This window comes from Dryobates pubescens, chromosome 12, assembly GCF_014839835.1.
Source record: "Dryobates pubescens isolate bDryPub1 chromosome 12, bDryPub1.pri, whole genome shotgun sequence".
Classification (NCBI taxonomy): domain Eukaryota; kingdom Metazoa; phylum Chordata; class Aves; order Piciformes; family Picidae; genus Dryobates; species Dryobates pubescens.
The window spans coordinates 22,817,152-22,841,611 of record NC_071623.1 but is presented as its reverse complement, the minus strand read 5'-3'; the positions used below and the strand labels follow the sequence as shown (position 1 = coordinate 22,841,611).

At 44.1% G+C, this 24,460-nt stretch overlaps 1 protein-coding gene across 2 annotated transcripts in view; it reads left to right on the top strand.

Moving 5' to 3' along the window:
* HUNK (hormonally up-regulated Neu-associated kinase) overlaps window positions 1-21,593 on the top strand; it is a 67,267-nt gene extending 45,674 nt beyond the window's left edge. Inside the window, exons 6-10 of one of the 2 annotated variants that reach the window (XM_054165981.1) lie at window positions 4,992-5,127; window positions 10,042-10,210; window positions 11,256-11,339; window positions 16,606-16,669; window positions 19,565-21,593. In XM_054165981.1, the coding sequence (XP_054021956.1) occupies window positions 4,992-5,127; window positions 10,042-10,210; window positions 11,256-11,339; window positions 16,606-16,669; window positions 19,565-20,211 (1,100 nt within the window). In that variant the 3' untranslated portion in view covers window positions 20,212-21,593. Of the gene's footprint in view, window positions 1-4,991; window positions 5,128-10,041; window positions 10,211-11,255; window positions 11,340-16,488; window positions 16,670-19,564 lie in introns of both variants that reach the window. The other variant, XM_054165980.1, reaches the window with a different exon arrangement.
* The last annotated feature ends 2,867 nt before the right edge of the window (window positions 21,594-24,460 follow it).

Here is a 24,460-nt window from a genome sequence, read left to right as displayed (position 1 = left end):
TTGCTGCTGCTTTCTGCTGGGCTTTTTCTGCAAATAAGCTAAGGTAATTGTGCATATTATTATTATTATTGTCTCATTTATTCAGTAAACTCTTACCTTATCTCAACTCTTCATCTCAACCCAGAATTTTTGTGCCTGTTACTTTCCCCCTACAACTTTGCTGTTGTAGGGAAAAGGCCAATTAACCCGTTTAGGTTCACTTTAACCTGTTAGGTTTATGGATCTTTCTTCTTTAGTTGGATTTTCTTTTCCTATAAATTCACATATTGAGACTTTTTGGAGGAGTCTATTCTGCTTGTTCAGTATGTTGTTTTCAATATTTAGTTTCACAGTTACTGAACACACAGTCCCATTGTAAAAGTAGCCATTCTTATCACTAAACAAGAGTATGCTTTATTTGTGTTAGTTAAAATATTGCCTGATTATGAGATCCCAAAGCAACTCTGTAGCAACAGGGAAAATGTGGAGTTAGTGTTTGGTTTTCCCATTTAGGGAACTGTTTTTCATTAAGCTTCTTAAACAACACAGCTGGTTATTGATTCTAGGTGAGCAGAGTTCAGTTGTACAGGAAGTTGGTGTTCACCTTGCACACATTCTTTTTTTCTTTCTTTTTGTTCCATTCTCCACTTCTGCAAGCTGATGGTCTTTCTTCTGGAACAGAAATGAAGTGAGGATGAGTAGAAAAGCCATCATATATCCATGCCTGTAGTTTGAAGGAAGGATTTTATTACGTGTAATTGGCTTGTGGCTTGTGAAATGACCTCACTGCATTTTCTCTGGCCAGTTTCATAAGTGATACCTGTCTACCTAATTACAGCCAGGCACACCCTCACAGTGTGAACAAGGCACTGTGCTGATTTCATTCATGGCAAGGCACATGAAGACAGGAGAGGTCTTCCAATCCCCACCTGAAGTGTAAACATCTCATGTAATTAGGCCCTGGTGGAGTTGTTCACAGCATGCTTTGTTCATCAGCCTACTTGATGCAGCAGAAAAAATGGGTCCAAAAATAGACTGGGCAGCATCATATTTGTTCCCTGGGGGACTAATTTTCCTGTTCCACAGCCACATGGCTAACTGGAAAAGGCTTCAACCAAGCTGTTGTTACTCATCTCCTCTGTGTCACCTGGGTCTGGCTAGCCATGGAGGCCCCCAGGGTGGATCTTCTCTCTAGGATTAGTTTCTCCTGGTCTGACTCTGTTGATCTCTTTGGTGCTTCATAAGCTTCATTTAACAAGCCTGCCTTTTGACAAGGGGGAAACATTAGTAAGATTTTTAAGGAGTCATTAGCTGATTTGGTGATCAAGAGTGGTGGTGATGGAGCCAGGAGGGTGCCAGTTTGGGGAGGAGTTATTTATTTTTCTTTGTACCCATTGGATGCATGTGGTTTCTAGAACAGAGATTCTGGATAAAGATGAGGTGAAATAGAAGAAGTGGTTTGTTGTTTGCTATAAAGGGGGACACTCAGGGCACATGGAGAGTAACCATAGCATCACCTTCCACCAGGTTTATGAACTTATATGTAGCCTTTTCCTGCTGCTTCTGCAATATTGCTGTTGCAGAAAAATAATAAAGATAGTGGGAGAAAAATAAGTAAAGTATCTCACATAAACAGTTGGTGAAGAGAAAGCTTAGAAAAAGCCCAGACAATGCCCAGCTGAACCAGTAAATTGTAACCCTCTCTCTTCCACATACATCCCTTATAGTAGGTCTGTGTTGAAATGGATAGCTTCTCAGGGCCCTCTCCAGCTGCTACTTAATGTTTGCAGGATGTCGAAAATTGAGATTACCCAAGCTGTTAGGAGTTGGAACCTATCTGGTCCATCCCTGATTTGTTTGAGGAAAAATCCTCCCTTCATCTGCCTTGCGCTGGTGTGTCAGCACAGACATCCTGTCCTGTAGTGCGGATGGAGGGATGGCATGGGTGGGCTCAGAGAGGTAAGCATGCTCCTTGTGAGGACAGCTAGACAAGTGTGGAGGAGAGCAGCAGTCTTACAGAGGACAACTTGTGAAGGGCAGCAGCAGTGTGCCTTGAATAACGTTTATGTATTTTTCAGATGAGGTCATTGTGGCCTTAGCAGCAGGCATATAATTCTCCTTAAATTGCCTATGGGAACAGGGATTCATGGAGGGTGTCCTGGGTTAACACAGCCAGATCTCACATGCTCCCTTCCCCACCCAGACAGGAGGGAAAGTAACCAAGAAAACCCTGTGGGTTGAGATAAGGAGTTTAATGAGATCATACACTATACAATTACCTTAGCAAAAGCAGCAGCAGAAGCCAGTGATAAAACTGTTCCTCCCACTCAAGCATACAGCAGCCAGCCCAGTGGAAAAGATCAACACCCCAAAACCAGAAGCAAGAACCAGAACAGGAAGCCTCTCGTGCTACAATCTGAACTTCAAGTCCCATGATGCTTTGCTCCAGCTGGTACTTTCATTTTGAAGATGGCTTGACAGCAGCATGGTATTGCATATATTCATCAGCAGACTTAGCCCATGACATTATCCACCCCGTATTCTATACCATCTACATCATGCCCAGCAGCAATTAACATCATACAATACACATTATACATCATCCACTGTCCTTTCTCACTCAAAATGAGATTGCCTTGCAGTATGCAGAAGACTTCTCACTGCTGATGCTCTGGAGCTCCACCCTCATCCAGTGCAGCCTGGATCAGACCACTATCAGTCCAAATGGTGGGGCTGCATTTCCACCCCTGGGGCAGTCAATTCAAATGAGTCCTTCTGCCCCTCCAAGTGAATGCAAATTGTGGCTTGCATTTGATGCTCTGCTTCCAACACATCCAGCTGTTGAGATCCCTCTGTCACACCAGAAATACAGATGGGTTCCACCCCTCATAGTTTTGATGACATCAGAGCACACTGTGCACCTGTATCTACTAAAGTTTTACACTCCTGTGGGTTTAACTTGACAAGCCATTAGATCTATACAGTCCAATAAACCCAGCTGTCCCTCTCCTCCATCTGGTTGGAGGCAGGGCCACTCAGATTCTGACTGGAATCACTTGTGAAGATGCTTTGAGAGTCCCTTCAGGAGAGTCAGAAGCAGTATCAGTTTGCCCTTTTTGGGTGCTTTTCCACTGGAAACTGTAGTAGCATTCTTCAGGGGAAAATTCCCTTGTAACTCTCAGACTCGTGCAGCTAAGACTGAAGTGGGTTTTCCATCCCACTTTCTTGTATCCTCCCCGTGGTCATGTAAGAAAAAACTTGGGGTTCCTTGGAGAGGGAAGTGCCTGCTCTTCATGGCTGAAACACAGGACCATACAGGTGTGGAATGGAACATGTTCTCTTGGATTCTCTTGATCTTCTGGGACAGTTCCTTCACAGGTGAAACACAGACCTGTACAGAGGGAGAGAGACTTCCCTCACATTGCCAGAGCTTGTTCTTGGCCAAAGATAAAGCTGCATGACCATCCCTGGCTGTTCCTTTTGTTTCCACGATGACCTTGATTCATCCTCATCCTTTCATTTTGAAGATGGCATGATGGGAGCATGGTATTGAATATATACCTCAGCAGATTCAACTCAACCCATGACACAGTTTCTGTGTATTGGTGATGGAAAAGACACATCATGGATGCTCTGCTTCAGAGTAGGGGGGTAGTGTGGTGCCAAGTGAGCATGCTGTGGCAGTGAGACCAAACACCTGTAAAGCCAAATGGAAGACTGACTCAAAAGGTTGCAGTTTTCTAGCACTGAGGTATTAGTGTATCCATTTTGATCTGCTTTCTAGCACAAGCCTTTTAAGGGGTTTGGTTTGCCTGTGCTATGTGGGCAGGACTTACACAAAAGGCACATCACAGAGGACATCATCCCATGACACAGTGGTCCTCTGCTGTCACTGCTAAGGGTGCCTGCACTAGTAAGGAGATGAGTAGACACAACACACTGAGGTGAGCATAGGAGGGAATCTGCAGACCTGTTGTAGAAGAAGGTAGAAAAAAAGCCCCCAGGGTCCTCCTAGCCATCTGACCCAGGGAAAGTTGTGCCACAGCCATCACTTCTGCCTCTTGATTGCCATTTTCTTCATTTAGGACTCATTTGGCATCATCTTGCTGGACTGTATCACCTCTACAAAGTCATTCCAATCATGGTTTTCCCAGAAATAGATTTCTTCTATCTTCTGTGCAAGGAATTGTAGAGAATGTCGTTAACTCTTCACTAACTTGTAGCCGACAAACTGAATCTAGCCTTGATAACTTGTGGAGTAAAGACCACATCTAATTAAACAGGATTTATTTTTGGCTCAGGCACATCTTGTGAGTCTTCAAGCAGATCACTTGATTCTGTTGCTTCTAACCACATAAGAGGTACATGACTTAAAAATATCAGACAAGAACTTTTGAGGTTTTTTTGCAAGAAACTCCCGAGGGATGGTTGAATGTCACTGAAATTTGCAGGTTCAGTATCTGAGAACAGAATGAAGCTTGTTAATTTTACTGTAGTCTTCCAATTTGGCTAAAACCTCCTGCAACTGATTGTAGGTTGGATGGAAGCCGGGAGAGAATTTGTCCTTATAATGTCAATGGAAGCCAGACTCTCTATGTCTTCCCTCCTAGCTCTGCATCCCTCCCCTCCACTCACTCCCAGTCCATCTCCTTCTGCTTTAAGCAAAATCGAGCAATTTGCCCCTGACCTGCCTCCAGCCTCTTGTCCTCACACAAAAATTAAGTTTGGGCTAACCTGCTTGGAAACTTCAAACAAGCTCTGAAACAAAAGGTGCTTTTTCTCCACTCCTTTATGACTCTATAAATCATTGTTACTGGAAGTCATTGTTTATTTCACTTACTAATCCCTTATCAGTTTTTCCTCTTTCTCAAGGCCATTAGAGCATACCGTAAGGAAAATGGTCTTTTGTGGTATACTCTTGGGTCAGGCTACACACCTGTAGTTAACTTCTGTATTAAGTCATAGAGCTGATGATACAGCTTTTTTCTTTCTCATTCTTGCTTTCTTCACAGCGGCTGTAAACTTTCTGCGGTCTCTACTAGAGCCAGATCCCGCAAAGAGACCAAACATCCAGCAGGCACTTGCAAACCGATGGCTTAACGAGAATTACCCAGGACGAGCACCACCTAATGTCACATACCCCAACAGGTACTGTGTGAAAGAGTACAGAAAGCCTGGCAGGGTGTATGTACATTATATATGTTAAAATGTGATCAACTCTGGTGTTTCAGCTCCACTCCTGTGATGTGATCCCAGTGCATTATCTGGGAGTGCTTTTGTGACTCCATCCTGAAGGCCGTTAGGATTGGCTGTTGAACAGGCGTTGCTTGAAATGCTCAAAACCAACACCTTAAATCAGAAGCTGGCATACAATGCATAATTTGCAGGATGGTCTGGGGTGCAGGGCTTATGACTCCAGGCCTTGGAATGGATATGTGAGACAGGCAGTTCTGATGTTCTTGCTTGTCATTGAAAACCAAGCCAATTTTCCGGTGGAGGCTATGCAACTCAAGGTACTTTTTTCAGTAGAGGCTATGCTGATTTGTGATGCCTCTGTGAGGCTCTGTGGATTAGGTAAATATGGAAACTGGTGAGAAAGATCACAGGTAAATGATAGTGTTCTGTTGGTTTTGATCTTGTGACTGCCTGTGTAGTGCTGAATATGGAACTAAATACAAACAGAGAGCAAATGTTGCGGCCAGTCATGCATCCATCGAGGGGAAGAAAGAAAAAGTAAGAAAGATAGCTTGGGGTCCTCTTTGGTTCGAAATAGTCTTACTTGACTTTAAATGTCTGAGGTGTAGAGTTGACACGTGGGCCAACTAGCTTTGTTGCAGTCAGTGGAGAGAAGTAAGGGCACTTTTCACAGAATGATTTGTTTGGGCTCTTGATTCTGCAGTAGGATGACTTTGTGCCCAGGAGATCCAAGCTCCTCTGCAGTGACTACAGGCAACTCACTTACAAATGCACATCTATGTTTATTCATGTAAAACCTCCTTCCTGTGTCAAAGCCCTCCAGCTGTGTCTCATACAAAATCTGGTATCTGCAGAGGATTCACTGCAGGAGTTGCTACCTTGCAGGCCAGGATACTAAGTAACACTGAGATAGACAGCAGCTTCAAGCCTAATGTTAGCGCTTAAAATTTGATGGTGCCCCAAAATTTCTGTCCTAACTTGCCAAGAGGAGAGTCCCTAAGTGAAAATCGTAGCTTCTCCCCTGGTACCCTCCCCTGGTTGCCTGGTACCAGATACAATATATGCTTAAGGGCGTGACAGCTTCGTTTTGTCTGAACATCTGAGCAACTGTCCTCCACCCCAAAACTATTTTTTTTACCAACCAAGACATCTCTTTGTGTCAGTGCCCTGATGGACTCGGTCCAGTAGGCGTGCTCAAGCCATGCATAGTCAGCCTTCAGCATTCAGCCCAGCTTTGCTGGTAAGAGTGCCTCCCACCCATTTTTACCTCTGCTCCACCTTCTGCTCCTCCAGGTGAACAGGGCATGTTTCAGAGCCATGGGTCCAACCCCTGTGGAGCTAAGAGGCACCCGCACAGCCCTCTCTTACTGCTGAAGCAGGTAACAAGCGCTGCCGCTGATCATGCTGAGACCTGGGCACAGAATATCGGTTTGAGCCCTGAATCTCAGGACAGCCTTTAGGAATTTTTGGAGACTTTTCCCTTTAACATTGCTGTTGACTAACAAATTGCAGCCTGCACAGTGCAAGCTCCTACCTGAGTCACTCCCCTTGTACCTCTGAATTGATAGGGGAACGGAGGTGCCATGATTTAGCAGCAAGCATTTCCCTTCTAGGGGTAGTGTCTTAACTTTCAAGTACTGCATCACGAAGAATCACTGTGGCTATGCCATTCATTGACCTGAGGAGGAAAACAGGCCTCCTGCATTCAAAATATTGTTGGATAGATGTGATGTAGCTTGGATGCCTGGAGGCATCACTGGAGCCATCTATTGAAACAAGGGGGACAAATGTGAGGCCGGCTGCCTGCAATCCCCAGACAGTGGACAGAGTATGAAGATGGTCCCTGTGAACAATTGTATCACAAGGAATAAGAATGAGAACAGGCAGACTCAGTATCTCAACATTACTGTCTCAGATTTAAGGGCAGTTGAGTTGTGTAGTATGCTGTCCAGCAAAAGGGAATCTGAGTGTCTGTGGTGCATTGGACTGTACTGAAGCATGGCACATATGCAGACTGTATGGTAAAGAAAGGGAAGACAAAGTGCAAACTGAATGAGTCGTTAAGCTAACGAAATTACTGGCATAATGAGCCTAATGAATCTACAAAATGTGACATCTGTTAAGGGAATGTAAGTATAACTGAGAGCTATATAGATAATTTAATTCTTTTCTGTGTGTGATTTTATCTACAGAAAAGTGGAGGAAGAAAAAGACAGAAATAGGGCTTGAATGTGCTTTCACAATTCTTTTGCATTTGTAGGCATATTTTCTTGCCTCTGTTTTTTAATTTCTAGCTTGCAGTTGTCAGGCTTTACTCAGGGTTTGGTGGAAGCATCCCTTCTAGAGTTTGCCCATTGCTGCAGTTAGGTAGGTGACTTACAGGAGAGGCCAGCCTCTATTAGATAAAATAGCTATGCAGTGGTTTTTATTTATGGAATGCCCATTAATCATTCCCTTCTAAAGGCAAACAAATCAGATGGTGGAACAGAAAAAAGCGCAGTGCTGAACTATAGAGAGGGCATGTATTTGATTGGGTATATGGTGATGAGAATAATCTTTCCCTATTATAAGCACTTTTCAAGGGAACATCAATGTAGAATGCTTTGCTTTGCTGCTGAAAAAAACAAGTTAGTTTGCTTCCTCCCTCCCTCCCTCCTCCCCTCCCTTCCTCCCTCTCTCCCTTCCTCCCTTCTGAATTCCTTTCTATGAATTCCTTCCTTCCTTCTGAATTCCTTTGCAATTCCTTCCTTCCTTCCTCCCTGCTCCCCTCCCTTCCCTTCCTTTCCCTCCTTCCTTCCTCATTGTTCTGCTCTTCTCGCCACTCCATCAGAGATCAAAACCAATGTAGACAGTCCTTCTATCTGAACCCAGATTTTATGTGAAGCTGTAAAAGATAAAAGCCATACAGATTCTCTCATTCACATCAGTTTTTGTATAATATTTCTTTAGTTTAATTAGTTGGTACCCCAAGCTTGACTGACCTAGGCTCTGTCATCCTGGAGCCTTATAGGGAAAGTACTCCATAAAATTTGAACTATTCACAGACGTGGCCTGACTCATTTCGAGCTTGCCTCAGAAAGTGCCACTAGAGTTAGCTTTGACAGAGTTTCCTCCAAGTTTTTGTTAGTGTGCAGATGTGGGTAAGGTGTATTGAAATAGTTCTGAAAAATCTGCTCCTGAATTTTCAGAGAATCATTTCCTCTCTTAATCAACTCAGGCAAGCAGCTGTGCTGTGTTCTTGCAGTGCTCTTCCACCATTTTGAGGGTAACACACGTTGTTCCCAAAATAGGATCATGTTAGGAAAAGGGAGAGCACAGAGATAAGTTGGGGGAATAGCAAAAACTGCATTTCCAGGAACATACTCTCCCAGGCTTTTTATACACTTGCTTTTATTAAATAAACTCCCCAAAGGCAAGCAAAATTTTCCCATTTTGTTGAGCACTTCAAGTGGAAATTGCCTGAATTTCTTTTGCTGTCCAGATGCTTTCATGTGCAACGGCCAAGATGAGTTTTGCTTTTGAACTTAAAAAAAACTCCAACCCCAAGCATTCCTTAGCTTCAGATGAATGTTAATAAGCATGCTGAATAAAGGAAAAGAGTTATCTGAGATTTTCCAGACTACGTTTTGTATCTTGTCTAAGTCCTTCGTGTCAGACCCAACCTGCAGTCTGGGCATTTCTCGCATCATAGGTGCACAGCACAGAGGGACAGCAGGGCAGGAGTGGTACAGCAGGTGGAGAATGGTCTGTTTGAAGGGGAAGGGCAGGTTATAAAAAAGCTCACAACCTAAGCTCCCCCAGGTTGCCTTAGCCAGATGTTAGGCTTGATATTATAGAATCATAGAATTGTTCTGTTTGGAGAAAAGCTCCAAGATCTTGAAGTCCTACCATCAACCTAACACTACCATTGCCATTAAGCCATGTCCCAAAGTGTCATGTCCATGTGTTCTTTGAGCATCCCCACGGATGATGACTCCACCATCTCCCTGGGCAGCCCATTCCAATGTCTGACCACTCTTTCAGTAAAGAAATCTTTCCTGATGTCCTATCTAAACCTCTTTTGGCACAATTTCAGTCTGTTTCATCTAATTTTATCACTTGATACTAGGGAAAGAGACCAACCCCTACCTCATTACAACCTCTTTTGAGGCAGTTGTAGAGAGCAGTAATGTCTCCCTTCAGTCTCCTCTTCTTGACACTAAACCACCCCAGTTCCCTCAGCCATTCTTCCCCAAACCTATAGCACTGCATGGGGTCGTTGTGACCCAAGTGCATGACCTGGCATTTGACCTTGTTAAACCTCATACAACTGACCTCTGCTCATTGATCCACTCTGTCCAGATAACTCTGCAGAGCCATTCTAACTTCAAGCAGATCAAGACTCCCACCCACTTTAGTGTAATCTACAAACTTACTGAGGGTGCACTCAATTCTCTCATCCAGATAGGTAAGGGCTGAAACTGGATGCAGTGGTGTGTGATTACAAGGCACGTTTTAGAAAGTCAGGTGTAGCTACCTGAGTTGGATTTTGCCTCTTTTCCTTCAAAACCAGCAGGATGATCTTGACAGTGTTCACTGGTCAGAAGTAGGGTAACAAACAGCAGTATTCTGAGCATCATGGTTCCATTTCACGTCAGGACATGGTGGGACAAGTGCTATTTGTTTAGCTATCACGACTTCCCGTTCCTGGTTCCTGAATAGCCTACCCCTTTCATGCCTCCTCCTGGGAGGAGTGAGCTAATCGCTCCCATCTTACTGGGCCTTTCAGGTCTCCTCTTTACACTCTGCCATGTCCCTTGTGGCTGGCAAGGCTCTGCTGCTGGGAGGACAATGCAAATGGCATGCTCTGCTTCTCCCTTTGTACAGGATTCACCTTGAGGACCTCAGCCAAAGCGTGCTGCTCCATATGACTGAGAAGCTTGGCTACAAGAACAGCGATGTCATCAACACCGTGCTCTCCAACAGGGCAAGTCACACGCTTGCAATCTACTTTCTACTTAATAAGAAGCTGGAGCGCTACTTGGCAAGCCTTAGGGTAAGTACTGCTTTGATGCTGATTCTTTGGACAAGTGGGTGAGGAGGGTGAAAAAAGTGCTCAAAGTTTCCCTGATTGCTGGCGTTTGATCTCAAGGCTTTACCTGAGGGGGTTTTCTCTTTCTAAATGTGTAAGCAGTAACCATGAAGGAGAAGTATTCCTTGCAAACTAATATAGTTTCAGTTAAGAATTCCCCAGGTTGCAGAAATAATTGCTGGTAGGCTTTATGTCTCATGAGTCCCTTTTCCCATAGGAGATCCCCTCCAGCTAGGCAGTTATCCTGTAGACAGCAAACTGTTGCTATGCAGGACCTTAATTGTGACTTGTGGTGTACTGTGTCCGTATGTTGTGATAATTCTGCCACTTCAGATATGAATAAGACAGTGTAATTTGATTCAGGGAATCTTAACAGCTATTAAGATTGTATTTAGTTTTTAAGTGGAAACATAGCTGAAGGTTTTAGGTGAGAGAGAACGTGAATTTAAAGTCTCCTTCTGCCAACCTTCCTGGCTCCGGACTATGGCTTGGGGGTCAAACTGCTGATGGGTTTTGCACAGCAGTTTGCTGCTGCTACACATCACCCTTTGTACAACCTGGGGAGCTGAGGTCTGAGGCCACATTTTGTGTGTTACTTGCTGAACTGCTAGTATGGGTGCGGCACACAGAGACAAGCTACGTGCTCTCTTCCCTTGGCCTCTCCGCACAGCTGTCTGTGGTCTGGCGAGCATGGGATGTGCAGGCTTCTATGTGACTGCACAGGCAAGAGGGTGGTGGGTTGTGTGGAGTTTTCTTCTTAAGGTGTTTACTTCTTAAAGAAATTACCCCAAACAGCCTTCCAATCTGACAACTACTTCTTAGGTTTTGTTCTTTTCTCGGTTCTTTCAGCAAACTTGTGTTAGTGATGATGCCGTCAATAAAATCCACCATCTCTGTAAGGTGATGCTTTTGCACTGAATGCCAAGTGGATATGGTCCAGTAAACAGAAACTGAAAAATAGTTTTGTCTAACCATCTTGCACTATTTTGCTGTGCTTTTCTCTTCACAGAAGTCTGAAGGCCAGGACAGTATTTGCCACAAGAACCAGATATACCAGATAGAAAAATACAAGGCAAATAAAGACTCCTATGAGGTAAAGCTCATGAAAGCTCTTTAAGGTACTTTGAAAGCAGACTGCATTTGAGGATCTTTGGCAATGGGTTGCTGGACCTGGGGAGTCAAAAAAAGGCCTGTGGTCTTGCCTGTGCAGGACAAATAATACTTTCAATTTCCTTGTGAAAGAGCAAACAGCAGGTCCCTACAGTGGAAGTGTAAAAGTGACTTTCAGTTTTCATGAAGAAAATGAAAGGTTTAAATGTTCTATTTGGCAAAATAATGCAAACTTCTTCAATGGGCTCCGTAGTTTCATTCTGGGGTGTGAGTTGCTGGTGTTGTAAAATGACCATAACTGTGTTGCCTTGACTCTCAAGACCTTGGTGGTACAAGACAGCTCTCTGCTCAGTGTGACCCTCCCCAGTCACCTGGCACTGCTGGTGTGCTGGCCCAACCCTGGCTTGACTACTAGAAACAGTGAAACTGTATTAGCACAAAACTCCGTCCAGGTTAGGATTTTTTTGCTTCTTAGCAGAAATGGTGCAGAGCTAGCCCACTGGACTTTCCTTGGCCAGAGGAAAGATATAACCAGGTTACCTTTTGATCTGTTGGTCTCCAGTCTTTTTGTCTGCAAACAGAGAAGGTAGTTTGCATTAAAAGAATATATGTAAGGTACTAAGAGTCTTCTCACAGGTGGATTTTTCTTCCCTGGCTGATCCTTTGCAAGCTCTTGAATTAGAAGAGTAATAATACAAGCTGTCTAAGTCTTACCTACCAACACAAAAGACAATATTCTGGACGAGTCCACCTGTTTCAAATGCTATTCTTCAGCACTGGATTGGTGATCTAATTACAGAACCAATTTATATCATGTCTGGCTTTGTTTATTTTAAAGGCTGTCTGCAAGACAAATTGAACTGTAAGACAGATGGAAATATCAGGGCAAAGTACTCACCATTCTTTACTGACATAAATCAACAAGCAGCACCTTCCTTAAACTGCATCAGAAGTGGGTAGACTCAATTAATATATTTCAAAATGCTCTTTGAGGGCTTACTTCAAGCTGTTGCAGGGCACCCTTCCCCTGGAACCACAGGCAAGTACTTGGAGGTGAATGCTGCAGATGTTGCATAGTGCATCCTCATGCTCTCTGGGCCAGCTTACACCAGCTGCTGGTGTCGCTTCTCTGTGCAGATACAGAAAGCCACAGACAGCTTTGCCTGCTGTGAAAGCATTAGCTTACAGCTTCTGTGTACCTGCCCCGTGCAGGGCAGGTAGTTGAGAGAGAAATGCATGGTCTGGTTTGGTTGTGGGCCCTGAAATTTCTGCAGCCCTAGAGGGAACCCAGTGTTTGACTTCCCTAAAGATAACTGGAAACTAATAGTAGGTCCACCGGGTGACCCGAGTTCAATTTGTACACATGCTTAGGGATAAAGGCTCCCTCCAAAGCCTTTCTTGCACTCAGAGTTAGGCCCAGTGTAGCTATTTAGAGGATGAGGGGGTGTAGTTTTTTTCTTGAAATAGTTACCTTGCTGCAATCACAGTTCAGACACTGCAACTATGATACAGTATGTTCTCTTGCTGCACAAGCATAGCTGAGTATAGAGCATGTTTTATATCACTTTATCTATATTTACACAATGGGATTACATTGCCCTCAGTGTACCAGGACGGTTACAGCAGCACACATGGGTGAATACAGACCCATGGATGCTGCTGTTTGTAACTGTGATAGACACTTCTCCTAAAATGCCTTCGTGTGGACAGAGACACAGCCCTGGTAGTATATAGCTTGTGCTGCTGGAATCATGGAGTACCACCAGGACTCAGGAATGCAGGCTTCATAATCTTAGGCAGATTCATGAGCTGTGGATAGAGTCCCTTTTTCACATCCCATTTCCAAGGGGAAACTGGGCAGCACTGATTCCTAGGCGGACACTACATAGAGAATGTGGCTGTGCTGTGTGTTGCCATGGGAATAGCAAGGAGAGAGTTGGTCAGCTTCAGCTGCATCAGCCAGATGAATTTCTTCCACCTCACTACTGTTATGTGAAATAAGGACTGCCTCATGCTGGGGCTGCTTGCCTGCAGCACTGCCTGCTGCTGGGACTGGCAGTAGGGCACATGAGCAGTGGTCATGCCCAGCCCTTCTTCTCCATTAAGTTTCCTAACCTGAGATGGTGGGATCACTGTGGCAAGGCTGAGGGTGCCAGGGGCTGCTGTTTGCAGGCTGTTTTGCAGACTGATTTCATTTTAGAGCTCAGGGTGGATTGGCAGTGCAGGGAGGAGGGACAAAGGCAACAGTCTATCTCTCTCTCCATCCCTCTGTTTTTGTGAAGAGGCCTCAGGTGATGAGTAGCTGTCTCTCCAGCTAATCCAGAGAGCCAGCACTGGTGATATGTTCCTCCCACAGGGCAGCTAGTGGGCTCAAACTCAGGGAATTTGCAATTTTTAGGAACTTGTGTTGTTGTCCTACCACCATTTCAGACATGGCCAAGGCAAATATCCTTTATCTTCCTTCCAGATCCACATCTGGGACTCAGAGTAGGTTTTAGGGTTGAGGTCAGGACAGGAAATAGCAGATGATGATGTAATGCCAAACCTATTCGAGTGTAACATACTGGTACAAGTCCAGCATTGTGTGACAGCATGCCATTACATGGCTGTACATGGTACACTGAAGAGCAAACTTTTAAAACTCCCTGTTGGGAGTTAGGATTTTAGTCATTTCCCCTCTCACAGCCGTAGCCTACGAGACACAATGTTAATAGGTTTTAAAAATACTTAGGAGACTATTTGCAATGTTGTTCCAGGGTAAACTAATTAATTGCTAACACTGGATATGTAATCTTTCTTTTTCATGGGTGCTTTAATTATATAGAATGACTCTGTTGCTGTTTCTTAGAAAACATAACAGCAGTATGAAGGCAAAGTCAGGAGCACTCAACAGGTGAGCTCTGGCTTGACTCTTCCACCATTAGGCTAAAAATATTGCAGCGTTGGAATGTCCTGCATTCTGACAGATGCTGCAGCAACCAACATGCAAAGTCTTTCCTCACCTATCCAAAATAGCAGAAAGCTGCTAACAATCTTGATCAGCTCCTTTAGGCTTAATATAGTCACCACTGAGTCTCATCCTCACAAGTACCTTTAAAATAAGATACTCGGTAGAGCCCAATCTCTGCTGAACTTGGCAGCAGAGTTTCAGAGCCTTGAGAAGAAATGTAGTGTGGTAGGACCAAAATTAACTGTACAGCTGCAATGACTCTTGTCACAGGATGTTATTCACACAGCATTATTATCATCATCATCATCACTACTGCTATTGTTGCTGTTACTCTTCTTCCTCATTGTCGGTAGTGACTGCTCACCAAGACAGTGCCCAGTACTGATCAGATGTTCTGTTGTTCCAAGTACAGCATGTGCAGGGAGGAATAAATGCTCAGTTCCAGCGGTATTTACAGCCTCTAAAGGCAAAGACATCAGGTGGACAAAGAGGTATCACCCCCCACCAAAGTGATGAGGGCTTCTTAATGCATTAGTTTGTTTCTATGGAAGCTAGCTAAAGCCAGCTGAAGGAGGGGACTGGAGGGGCTAAGGTATGGATGGAGACAAGGCCAAAGGGAGACTGAGGTGAACATGAGGTGAAAAGCTCAGAGAGGGTCTTTGCTTCTCACTCTTCCACGTCACCTAATCACTTCTGTAATAGAACTAAAAATCCTAGTTCACAACTCACTGGAGCTCTTCCTTCCAACTCCATAACTTCTGAAAAGTCAAAGTTTAATGAACCTAGCACTGCCCACACACCCTCTGTGTGGGGGGCTGGATTCTGTCTGAGCTGGGAGTGATCATAACAAGCGTGGTCCAGTTATTTTCCTCTCAGGTGTCTTATGTTTCTAGAGCTGCGTAGTGGCCCAAGAGAACCCAAGTTATCTCCTGTCTTTCTCTCCCCTTCTCATATATATATGCATGTTACTTTGCTTTTTAGGGATTTGCTAGACTTCATGGCAATGAACTATCAATAGAAAATCATCAAAATTGTGTCCTTTGACATTGCCCTTTGGCAATGCATAATCAGACAAAATGTGGGCCTCAGCACATAACTGGATGAAAGAAACCTCCCTGCATTGAAAAAAAAAGACTTGCAGTGTGAGACACAGTGAAACATGTTGCTTAAATGAGAATTAAAACCACACACAGAATGTCACATATATGCCCCTCTCAAGAAACTACCCTAAAGCAACCAAAACAAAAGCCTCTCTTCTTCGAGACTGACATCTAAAACTAGGCAATGCAGGTTAGTTCCAGAAAGGTGAGAGATTCTTGAAGTCTTTGAGGGATAGCAAAACATGGGCCACAAATCTGATACCTGAAAAAAATAAGACTTTTGGTTGCCCCTGAAATCTGTGGCTGGTGAAGAGTGTTAGGAAGCTTGAAGAATCTAGGGCTTCATGTTGAAAAAAGATACCATAAATTTGCACTGTGAAACTGTGCTTTGAAAATCGGCTATCCTCTCTTGGATACCACTCCCAGGTTGTGTTTTACCTCTGTCCTCACTGGAGATCCAGCCTGTCTCTTAGGATGTATGTACTTGTAATCCCACCTTCAGCTGCCTTCCCTGTCACAGAAAGGAGTTTGGGTTCAGTGAAGGATTGAGTTCTCACCCTCCACAACTTGTGCCGTTGCAGAGATGCCATAAAAGTGAGAGCCATATTCCTCCAGATCTTGTTTGGACAGAACAGGAATGACTCAAAGAGCTTAAACTTCTTTAAATCTCTTTTTTTTTCCCCCCCAAATGCCAGAGGAAGTGTAATAAAGGGAAATCAAAGACCTTTTTTCAATGTCTAAACAGGGAGGCAAGTTTCAGATATGAAGTAACATGAACCTGCATCTACTTGCTCCAGCGAGGCCTCCTAGCACAAATGGCCCCAGAGGAGGAAGCTTTCCTTTTCCTTAAATTTTCCAAAACCAGCTTTCACACTGCCTGAGTGTCAAAGCAGATGGGAGCCATGAAATCATGTCAGACAGATCAGGGGAAAATGAGACATGGAAGATTTAGTTACTTTTTATTCCTTGTAAATGTATAGTTTTTAATTTGGCTCCGGTAAGCGGTGTGCTTGTAAGTCTGGGGGTCATTTAAACCTCCCTTAAGTAAACCAAATTGTTCTTGTTTGTTTTACAACTTAAAGGACAAAAAACTCAAAGAGCAAGAAAAGAAAGGGGAGATTCTTCACCGTCAGCTCCCAAAGAAAACTGAGAAAAGTCCAGTTTCATATAGACAGCCTTCTTCCTGTCTTATCTCACAGATACAGAACACCAAGGCTCTGCTGAAAGACCGGAAAGTCACCAAGGCTGGAGGTCCAGAGAAAGGTCAGTGGGAGCAATTACCAGTGGTGTGTCCTGTGTGCATGTGCATGTTTGGGCATGTGCAGCATTAATGAGAGCGTCCGCTGTGCTTTGTGTGTGTTGGTAAATAGTCGTGGGCTTGCGTTCAGTGTCTGCTCTGGAGGTGGCGTGTGAAAGAGGACTGGGTAATGTAGTCAAACATTGAATGAAACGTTGTGAGGAAACCATGATGATGTTCAGCAGTCATGAAGCCTCGCTTCTACTTCGCTTTTTATTTGACAGAATCCCCACTGTTTTAAAAAAAGCTTTCTTTCCCTATTTATATGTACTTATACAAAATCATCTGCACTTCACACTGGTGCTTTGAAAGCATCAACACCCACCCCAGATCACTGACAAACCAAAGCTGGTAGTAGACAAGCTTCTTCCTACCAACAATTCTGTGATCTGCGAACGAATGTGTTTTCCTAGGAGGGAACTAAGGGGCAGCACAGGAGGAAATCCCTGACCCTGAGTTGAGTGCTGGTAATGGTGGCATCCCTGGGAGGAGCAGTGGGCAGCAACTGATGAGGGAGTGTGGTGGGTTGAAATTAGCCCCCAACTGATTTGAAAGAGTTACCCCCCAAAATAAAATTGCCAGACTGGCTCAGTGGGATGGAAGCAAATGAAGCTATATTTACAAGCAAAACTACAATCCAGAAATATGAAATGCAATGAATATGTACAAAATACACAATATTTACATGTATTTACATTTTATAAACAACACAAGAACCCTCCTGGACAAAACCAGGGGTTTACCAACAACTTCCCCCTCCCCCTGCCATCTGCCCCATACGAGGGAAAAGAGAAAGAGAAGAGCAGAGAGTAACTTGTTAGTACTTAGCCACAAGAAGAATGCAGCCAAGGTCAGCAACAGCCAAGCAGAAGGCACCAGCTAGTATCAGCTAAAGCAAAGAGCTGAAAAAGAGACAGAAATAGTTTATACAACTAACTTTATGTTAGTTATCAGCCTGATGCAATTATGTAGATCTTACAGTTACTTTTCTTTTGCATCCAGTGGTAATTTATTTACATTCTACCACTTTCTACTCAAGATCTGTGGAAAATTTCCTGGGCATCAGCCTAAAACTGCCACAGGGAGTAAGGGGAAGTAGGCAACCAAGAGGGAAATGCAGATAGGACTGTCAACCTCAACAAATTATAGGCAGCAAAAGGAGGAGGAAAAGCATTAACAGGGAAAGGAAAAGACAGAACAGCTAGAGGAGAGCAGAGCAGGAGGCAGCCTGGGAGGAGTGGGAGAGAGGTGCTCTCAAAAGGAGGCAGAGGAAAGGAATGGAGGAAAAGGGGAGTCAGTGGGGAAAACAGGGCATCAGTGGTGCACAAGAAGACAGAATATATTGAGGAGCAGGAAGGCGATGCAACCAGCTGTTTAATGAAGGAAGTAAATGAGAGGAGTTGACTATGGAGCAGGGGGAGGAAATGTGATAATGTCAAATGTTTACTGTTTTCTGACAGATGTGAGCGAGTTGTTTGGAACGTGGGTTTATGCTCTTTCTTGTGACTTGATAATTTATCATTTGATGTTTTCTGCTTTAAAAAAAAAAAGTCAAAATGGTGTCCAAAAATGTCAAGCACAGGCACCTCTGCTGCAATGTAGCAGTAGTCTACTGGTCAGAAATGGGCCATAGTTTTTGGTAAAAATGATGTTTAAATGCTCATTTTGTTCAGATTTGTTGTTACTTTGGGGAGGGAGGCACAAGGGGAATGAAACCTAGTTAGGTTTTTTCCCTGTTTAGGTTTCTCCCTGCCTTTTTGAGCTGAAATGTGAAAATAATTCACGTCTCAGCGAAAGCATTTCTGGAAACCATGTTTTGACACTTCTTAAAGGAAGTGCTCACGTGATTTTGACCAGTGTTAGAAAGAAACTAGTCAGATTAAACCCGGTCTCCTTTTCCCAGGCAACTCTGTCTGCAAGTGAGTTTATCTTATATATCCATTCAGGTTTCAACCCCTGCTGAGACCATCCCTTTCAAAAGAAGCCCATGTGAGATTTGTGGCTGTGACCCGAAGGCTGGCAGACCTAAATTATTTTACATCCCTTTCAGATGGTTTGAGGCTGAGGGAACGTGGGGACAGTGATTAACTGCTGGTCTACTACGCTTTCTATTAAGGCGAACCTAGCAAAGAAGGCTTTCCATAAAGGCAGCAAAGCGTGTTTTCCTGAGACTAGCTTGGTATAAGCAAGTGCCAGCATCCTGTAGAAATCAAAGGCACAAGCTGGTTTGGTTTACTGGGACAAATCCTGCAAAGATTGTTCCATTTATATTCGGTTCTGGTGGGGAGGGAAGATGCTCACTAAAGTCAATCCAACTGTAACAGCCTGAATCTGGCTGGTGCAGCTACTCCCTATTTACATGTGTGAAACCAAGAACGGGTTTTGTTCCAAAATGCAAGTAAAGCTATTAGGGACTAGCTCACTGCCGTCCCCTGCATCTCTAGGTATGTCAGTGTATACAGTACACAAACCCAGGTAAAACCATGCAAGGTTGTGCTAGGAAAGGAGGGATGTGAGATTTCTCAGATACAGCCTTAGAGGATATAATTAATACAAACAGCTGAAGACATCTATGGTTTTCCATTTCATGTATTGTCTAACTCACTTTAAGCACTCTTCCTGCCTTTGGTGAAAGTGGCAGATGAATTACCCCTGAAACAACAATGTAAGTATCAAATGAGTGTCAGGGAATTAGGTTCTGAGTGTATCTCCAAAGCCATTTGTTTTACTTAGTGCATTTATTATGGTCTTCTAAAATCTTTTAAGGTGATGTTGGAGGTTGTCTGCTGTAAGCCGTAGAAGGCTTACAGTGCTATTAACTGCAGTCTGCTCTTCTGGTTCCTTTTCTGATTGCTTTGCAGACTCTAGCGGTGGGGTAAGCCCTTTCCATGAACCCCTGGCGACCAAGACGGGCTGCGTCACTTCCAGCTCCCTGGAGTACCTTGAAGTCCAACAGCCGCCCCCTAGAACCCCTCGGCTCCTCAAGAGGCAGGAGTCTCCACAGCAGGAGCCAGCCCGGATTGGGGGCCGGGGAAAGGACTCTCCTCTCATCCTGAATATTGTGCACTCCTTTGAGTCGGTTGACAGAGAGGACCAGATAGACCAGGTTTCCCCCTCTCACCAGTACAGAATTTTAGGCTCACCAATGAATTTCCCTTACAAAAGCTCAAGTGAAAGGACACTGTCCCCACTTTTTCAGCCAGGAAGTGCGTCCCCCGTCCACCCCAACCAAGTCTCTTTCACATACGAAGAAAAAGCATATCCGGCGAAAGAAGAAGCAGTGTCCCCTACTCAGCTGGTTTCCAACAACCCCTTGGGCAGCCCTAACTGTGTTAAAAGCAGAGGCAGATTCCCCATGATGGGGATCGGACAGATGCTGCGGAAGAGGAACCAGACAATGCAGTCGGCGAGTGACAAGCCGCTGGAAGCCAGGATGCCTCAGCTGCAGCAGATGAGCCCCACGCAGATTTCCTTCAATGCAGCAGATGCTGTCAGCGGCCAGTGTTAGTCTGACGTCCTGGGATTTGCACTGCTGTTCTCTCGAACCTGACCTTTTTACTTCTAACAAAAAGGGAAAGCCACAGGCATGTTACTGTCACAATGTAATATGCTACAATCGTCCAACATAGAAAGTCAGAGGTCTGCTTGTAAGGAAGGCATTGTCCTACATATTACAGTAGAAAGGGAAGGGCTCTACTTGTGCTTTTAAGAAACACTAGCATCCGGCATCGTAACTGTACACTAAAACATGTCTTGGCAGAGCTATGTGAATATGTATTTTCACTGTTCTCATCTAGTATTGCAGTAAGGTTGATTGGGAGAGCAGTGGGCATTAATGGCTTGATTCATCAAGGTAATCTGTGTGGTGCCATGGATGCCAATCTCATCCAGGATCTGTGGTAAGACTGCCTGTGCTCCATCTGCCTCTGCCACACGGTACTGTGGTGTTGCTACAGGCATTGTTCACGTGGCTAGACAAGTGGAAAAATTCAAGATACTGCCTCCAAAGTCTACTTGCTAAGAAGTACTGCCAAGAAGATGAAGCTGGCAGAAGCTTGAACAAAGACATGAGGGTTCTAAACATTCGGAAAAAGTGGGAGGATTGGAAGTCAAAGCAGATTTTACAGTTAATTACATAAAGTAGCTAATAATGGAATTTTTCTTTCCTAAAGAAAATTATGATTTAATGATGTCACTCAGAAGAAACACGATTATTTAAAAGCAAGTTTCATCACGTGGAAATCCACTGCACTAGAGGCCTGTTCCTTTCATATGATAGATCTGCAAGCAGATGCTTCAAACACTGATCCAGACTGCAACATGCCATGTTTAAACAATCCACTCACCGGTGATGTTCGCAGCCATACCAGTTTCATGGCACACCTACGTGCAGGATGGCATTAACCTGTTACAGCAAGGCAGCACTGGGTGCACCTGAAGGCTTTTCTGAGAGACTACAGTGAATTTAAAAGACTGCAGTGAACTGAAAAAAAATACTAAAGGACACCTGAACCTGTACCAGTGCCGTTTTATACTGCAAGAGTGGTGATGCAGTGGTTACCAAAAATTCAGTATTGTTATGAGGGGTAAAGATTAACTTTCTTAAAAGGCACCATGATCAGCATACCTGTTTTGTTTTTCTATGTAAATGACACATCTGAGAGGTTGGCAACATCTTTTTGGTTCTGTTTTTGAGTTCAAACTATTTCCTATAAATTAGAATGTTTATCTAAAGGCTTCTCTTTTCCTTTTTGTCTGGATGGCGCTTGCATGTGTGTTTGTGTGTATGGGGCACCTCAACAAAGCTTCTGCCAGTCTGGCTCCAAAGCAGGCAGCCCTGACCCCCGTGTGCCTCGCTGCTACTTCATGTCATTTCAAAATCCAGGCAGCAGAAACACTGTCATCTCCTTCTTGTCACAAGATGGGTGTCGTTCCTCAAAACCATCAGTAAGAATCCGAGCCCTATTCTCATCAAGGTTTTTGCAAACAGTTCTATGGCCCCATTGATTTGGTGTCTGTGGAGATGTTGAGAGTTACCCCTGTTTTAGAAGCTTTCCTTCCACTTTCATGAGAGATGTACACAGGGATGTGGGGAGGTGAGCCAGCAGAGGCAGGAGAGAAGGCTTCCATCGGAGCCCTTAGCTGGATGCATGTTCCTGATTCTCAGCACAGCACAGACCTCACCTCAGAAATTGAACATTAATCCAAATACTGACAGAACAGGTAACTGGGCTGTCCAGGATTTTGAATATTTGCAGGCAAAACCAACAGAGTGTGAATGCCCAGAGTGCCCTTCTCATCCTTCACCTCAGCACTGAAGCTGCCCATCAGTTCAGTACAGAGGAGTTCTTAATGCGTCTCTTTGGTTTATTGAGGACACCTCCCTCTGGGGTAGTTAAGCTACCTGTAAAATAATATACATAAAAATCCCAATATTATAAGGAAAACAGCCTTGAAATAGTTGTACTCATTTTTGGATTGAAAAACATCATCTCTTGTCTGTATAGAGCAGCTGTGCATCCCAGGGGCCCATGTTAGCTGTTCCTTTTGTTTAGAAACATTGAAGCCTTTTCTTTTTCTTCATGCTAAGAACATGTTTGCACTGCAACGGTAGGGAGCGGGGACCGCTGAAATCTCATCTTTGCGTGCAGTGTACCTGAACAGATGGCAGATACTGACTTGAATTACAAACTCAGGTTTACCTGGAACCCAATAAAAGGTTGGAGGAGGCAGGAAAGAGACATGTTTTTGGGTTTTTTTTTTTGTGAAAACCCAGTAACTAGGTGTAAGGATCAGAATGAAAGCAGAAATGTTGGTTAAATCTTTTATTATATTTATAGAGGACATATGAGTACAACAATGCTAAAACATAAACATGTGCCCAGCTTAGACAGTAGCTATGTACAAACTGCAATGACCATAAAAGGGACTTTCTGAAACACAGTAGCGACAATTCTGGGGTGAAAAGGTTGTGTTTGTTATAATTATTAAATACATGTACTTTTTGAACAAGATTGCCATGAATTGCTGACTTTGCCAGGTCTCTATGTAGCAAGGATTATCTAAGTACAAAAACACCCAGCAAGAGGGTGAGGTGACAAGACAATTACCAGCACCTTCACCTTTACCCATTAAAGATTATCCCTTTGAATCTGGCTGCTGACTTTGCCTATAAACTCTGAGTGAGCTAAAAGGTAGAAGGTGGGATTTCCCTTGCTTAATATTAGCCTACTGCAAGTTGTGCCTCTAGTCTCTGGTCATTACCCAACCTCTGTTTGGCACCCATGAAGGCTGATAGGGATCTCCAGTTTATCCCACCTTAAAACAGAGGTCCAAAATGAGGGTAATTAGTTGCTCCTCAGCAAGGCATAGCTGTATCCAGATACAAGGGAGGGAATAGGGTTGGCTGGTTTAGATGAGAACCCAGCTTTTAGGCAGCCATAGGAAGTCAGCCTGATACAAACAAAAAGCATTTGCTGATCAGCTTTCTGAATCTCTGGAGTTAATGTCTTCAAGTTGCAGGGACTTGCAGGGACTAATCTTACCTTTGCTAAGCTTAGCACTGCCATGCAAACTCCTAGGCAGCCTTGCAGCTTCAGTTGGACCATTCTTGGTGATCCCAGTCTTAGAAGTACTGTTCCTTCTTCCTCTTGCCTTTGTCTAAAGGTGTTTCCTAGATCAGCTGATCCAGAGACCTCTAAAATCAGCTGAGGTCTTTTTCTGGAGTTTGCAGTAGTCTTGGCATTAAGCCTATAATGAACCTCTTTGATTTGAAAATACACCTTATGCTTCAGATTGGGTACTGCAGAAAAAGTGCTGCTGTGCCTTGGGTGCAGGAGGGAAGCACCATGGCTCTATGGGGCTTTTCTGAGCTACTGTTTATCACAGTATCACCAAGGTTGGAAGAGACCCCCAAAGATCACCGAGTCCAACCTGTCACCACAGACTTCATGACTAGACCATGGCACCAAGTGCCATGTCCAATCCCCTCTTGAACACCTCCAGGGACGGTGACTCCACCACCTCCCTGGGCAGCCCATTCCAGAGCCTGGAGGAGTGCAGTCAGTGGAGGAACAGTGAAGCACTTAAAGAGGGTTTAGCAAATGAAGTGGTCACTGGACCTCAGTTCTGGAGCCACAGTGATAAAGTGATTTTGTTTAGGCTCTTCTACCTGTAAAAGAATAGGTGCCAAATTTATTTAGCAAGACAAGGTATACATACCAGCTTCTGTTGTTAAAGGTGTTGGTTGGTTTACTTGTCCTGTAAATATGCTGATAAATACTAAATATCCAGGTTTACAAATCCTAGAAGTAGTGGTTGCTCTCATGCTTAACATCAGTTGATCTTTGCAGCAAAATCCTTTGGTGTGTAGCTACAAGAAGGTTGGGTCACATTTGCAGGAGACTTTCGAGTCCCCAGTGTACCAGTTAAGATGGTTTATCAACCACTCCCTGGAGACAGCCCAGCACAAATCTGCCCAGGCCAACAATATGGCTCTGGTTAATGTATGGAAGAAAGGAAAGATGAGGAGGGACGACTCAGTGGGCATTATAGCTTTGCTGTATATCTGCCAAGTAGACTGTGTCAGTGGCAGAGTGTGATGTTGGTGGGTAAACTTTCCGTGTATTGTTGGGTCTAGGGCTGCTTCTTGTAGTAAGAGAGTTTTAGGGTGGTACAGAAACACCCCTTCCACAACTGGTGTGAGGAACAGCTCCAACCCAAGAGAAAAGTGACCCTTTATTTGCTCATTTGTAATT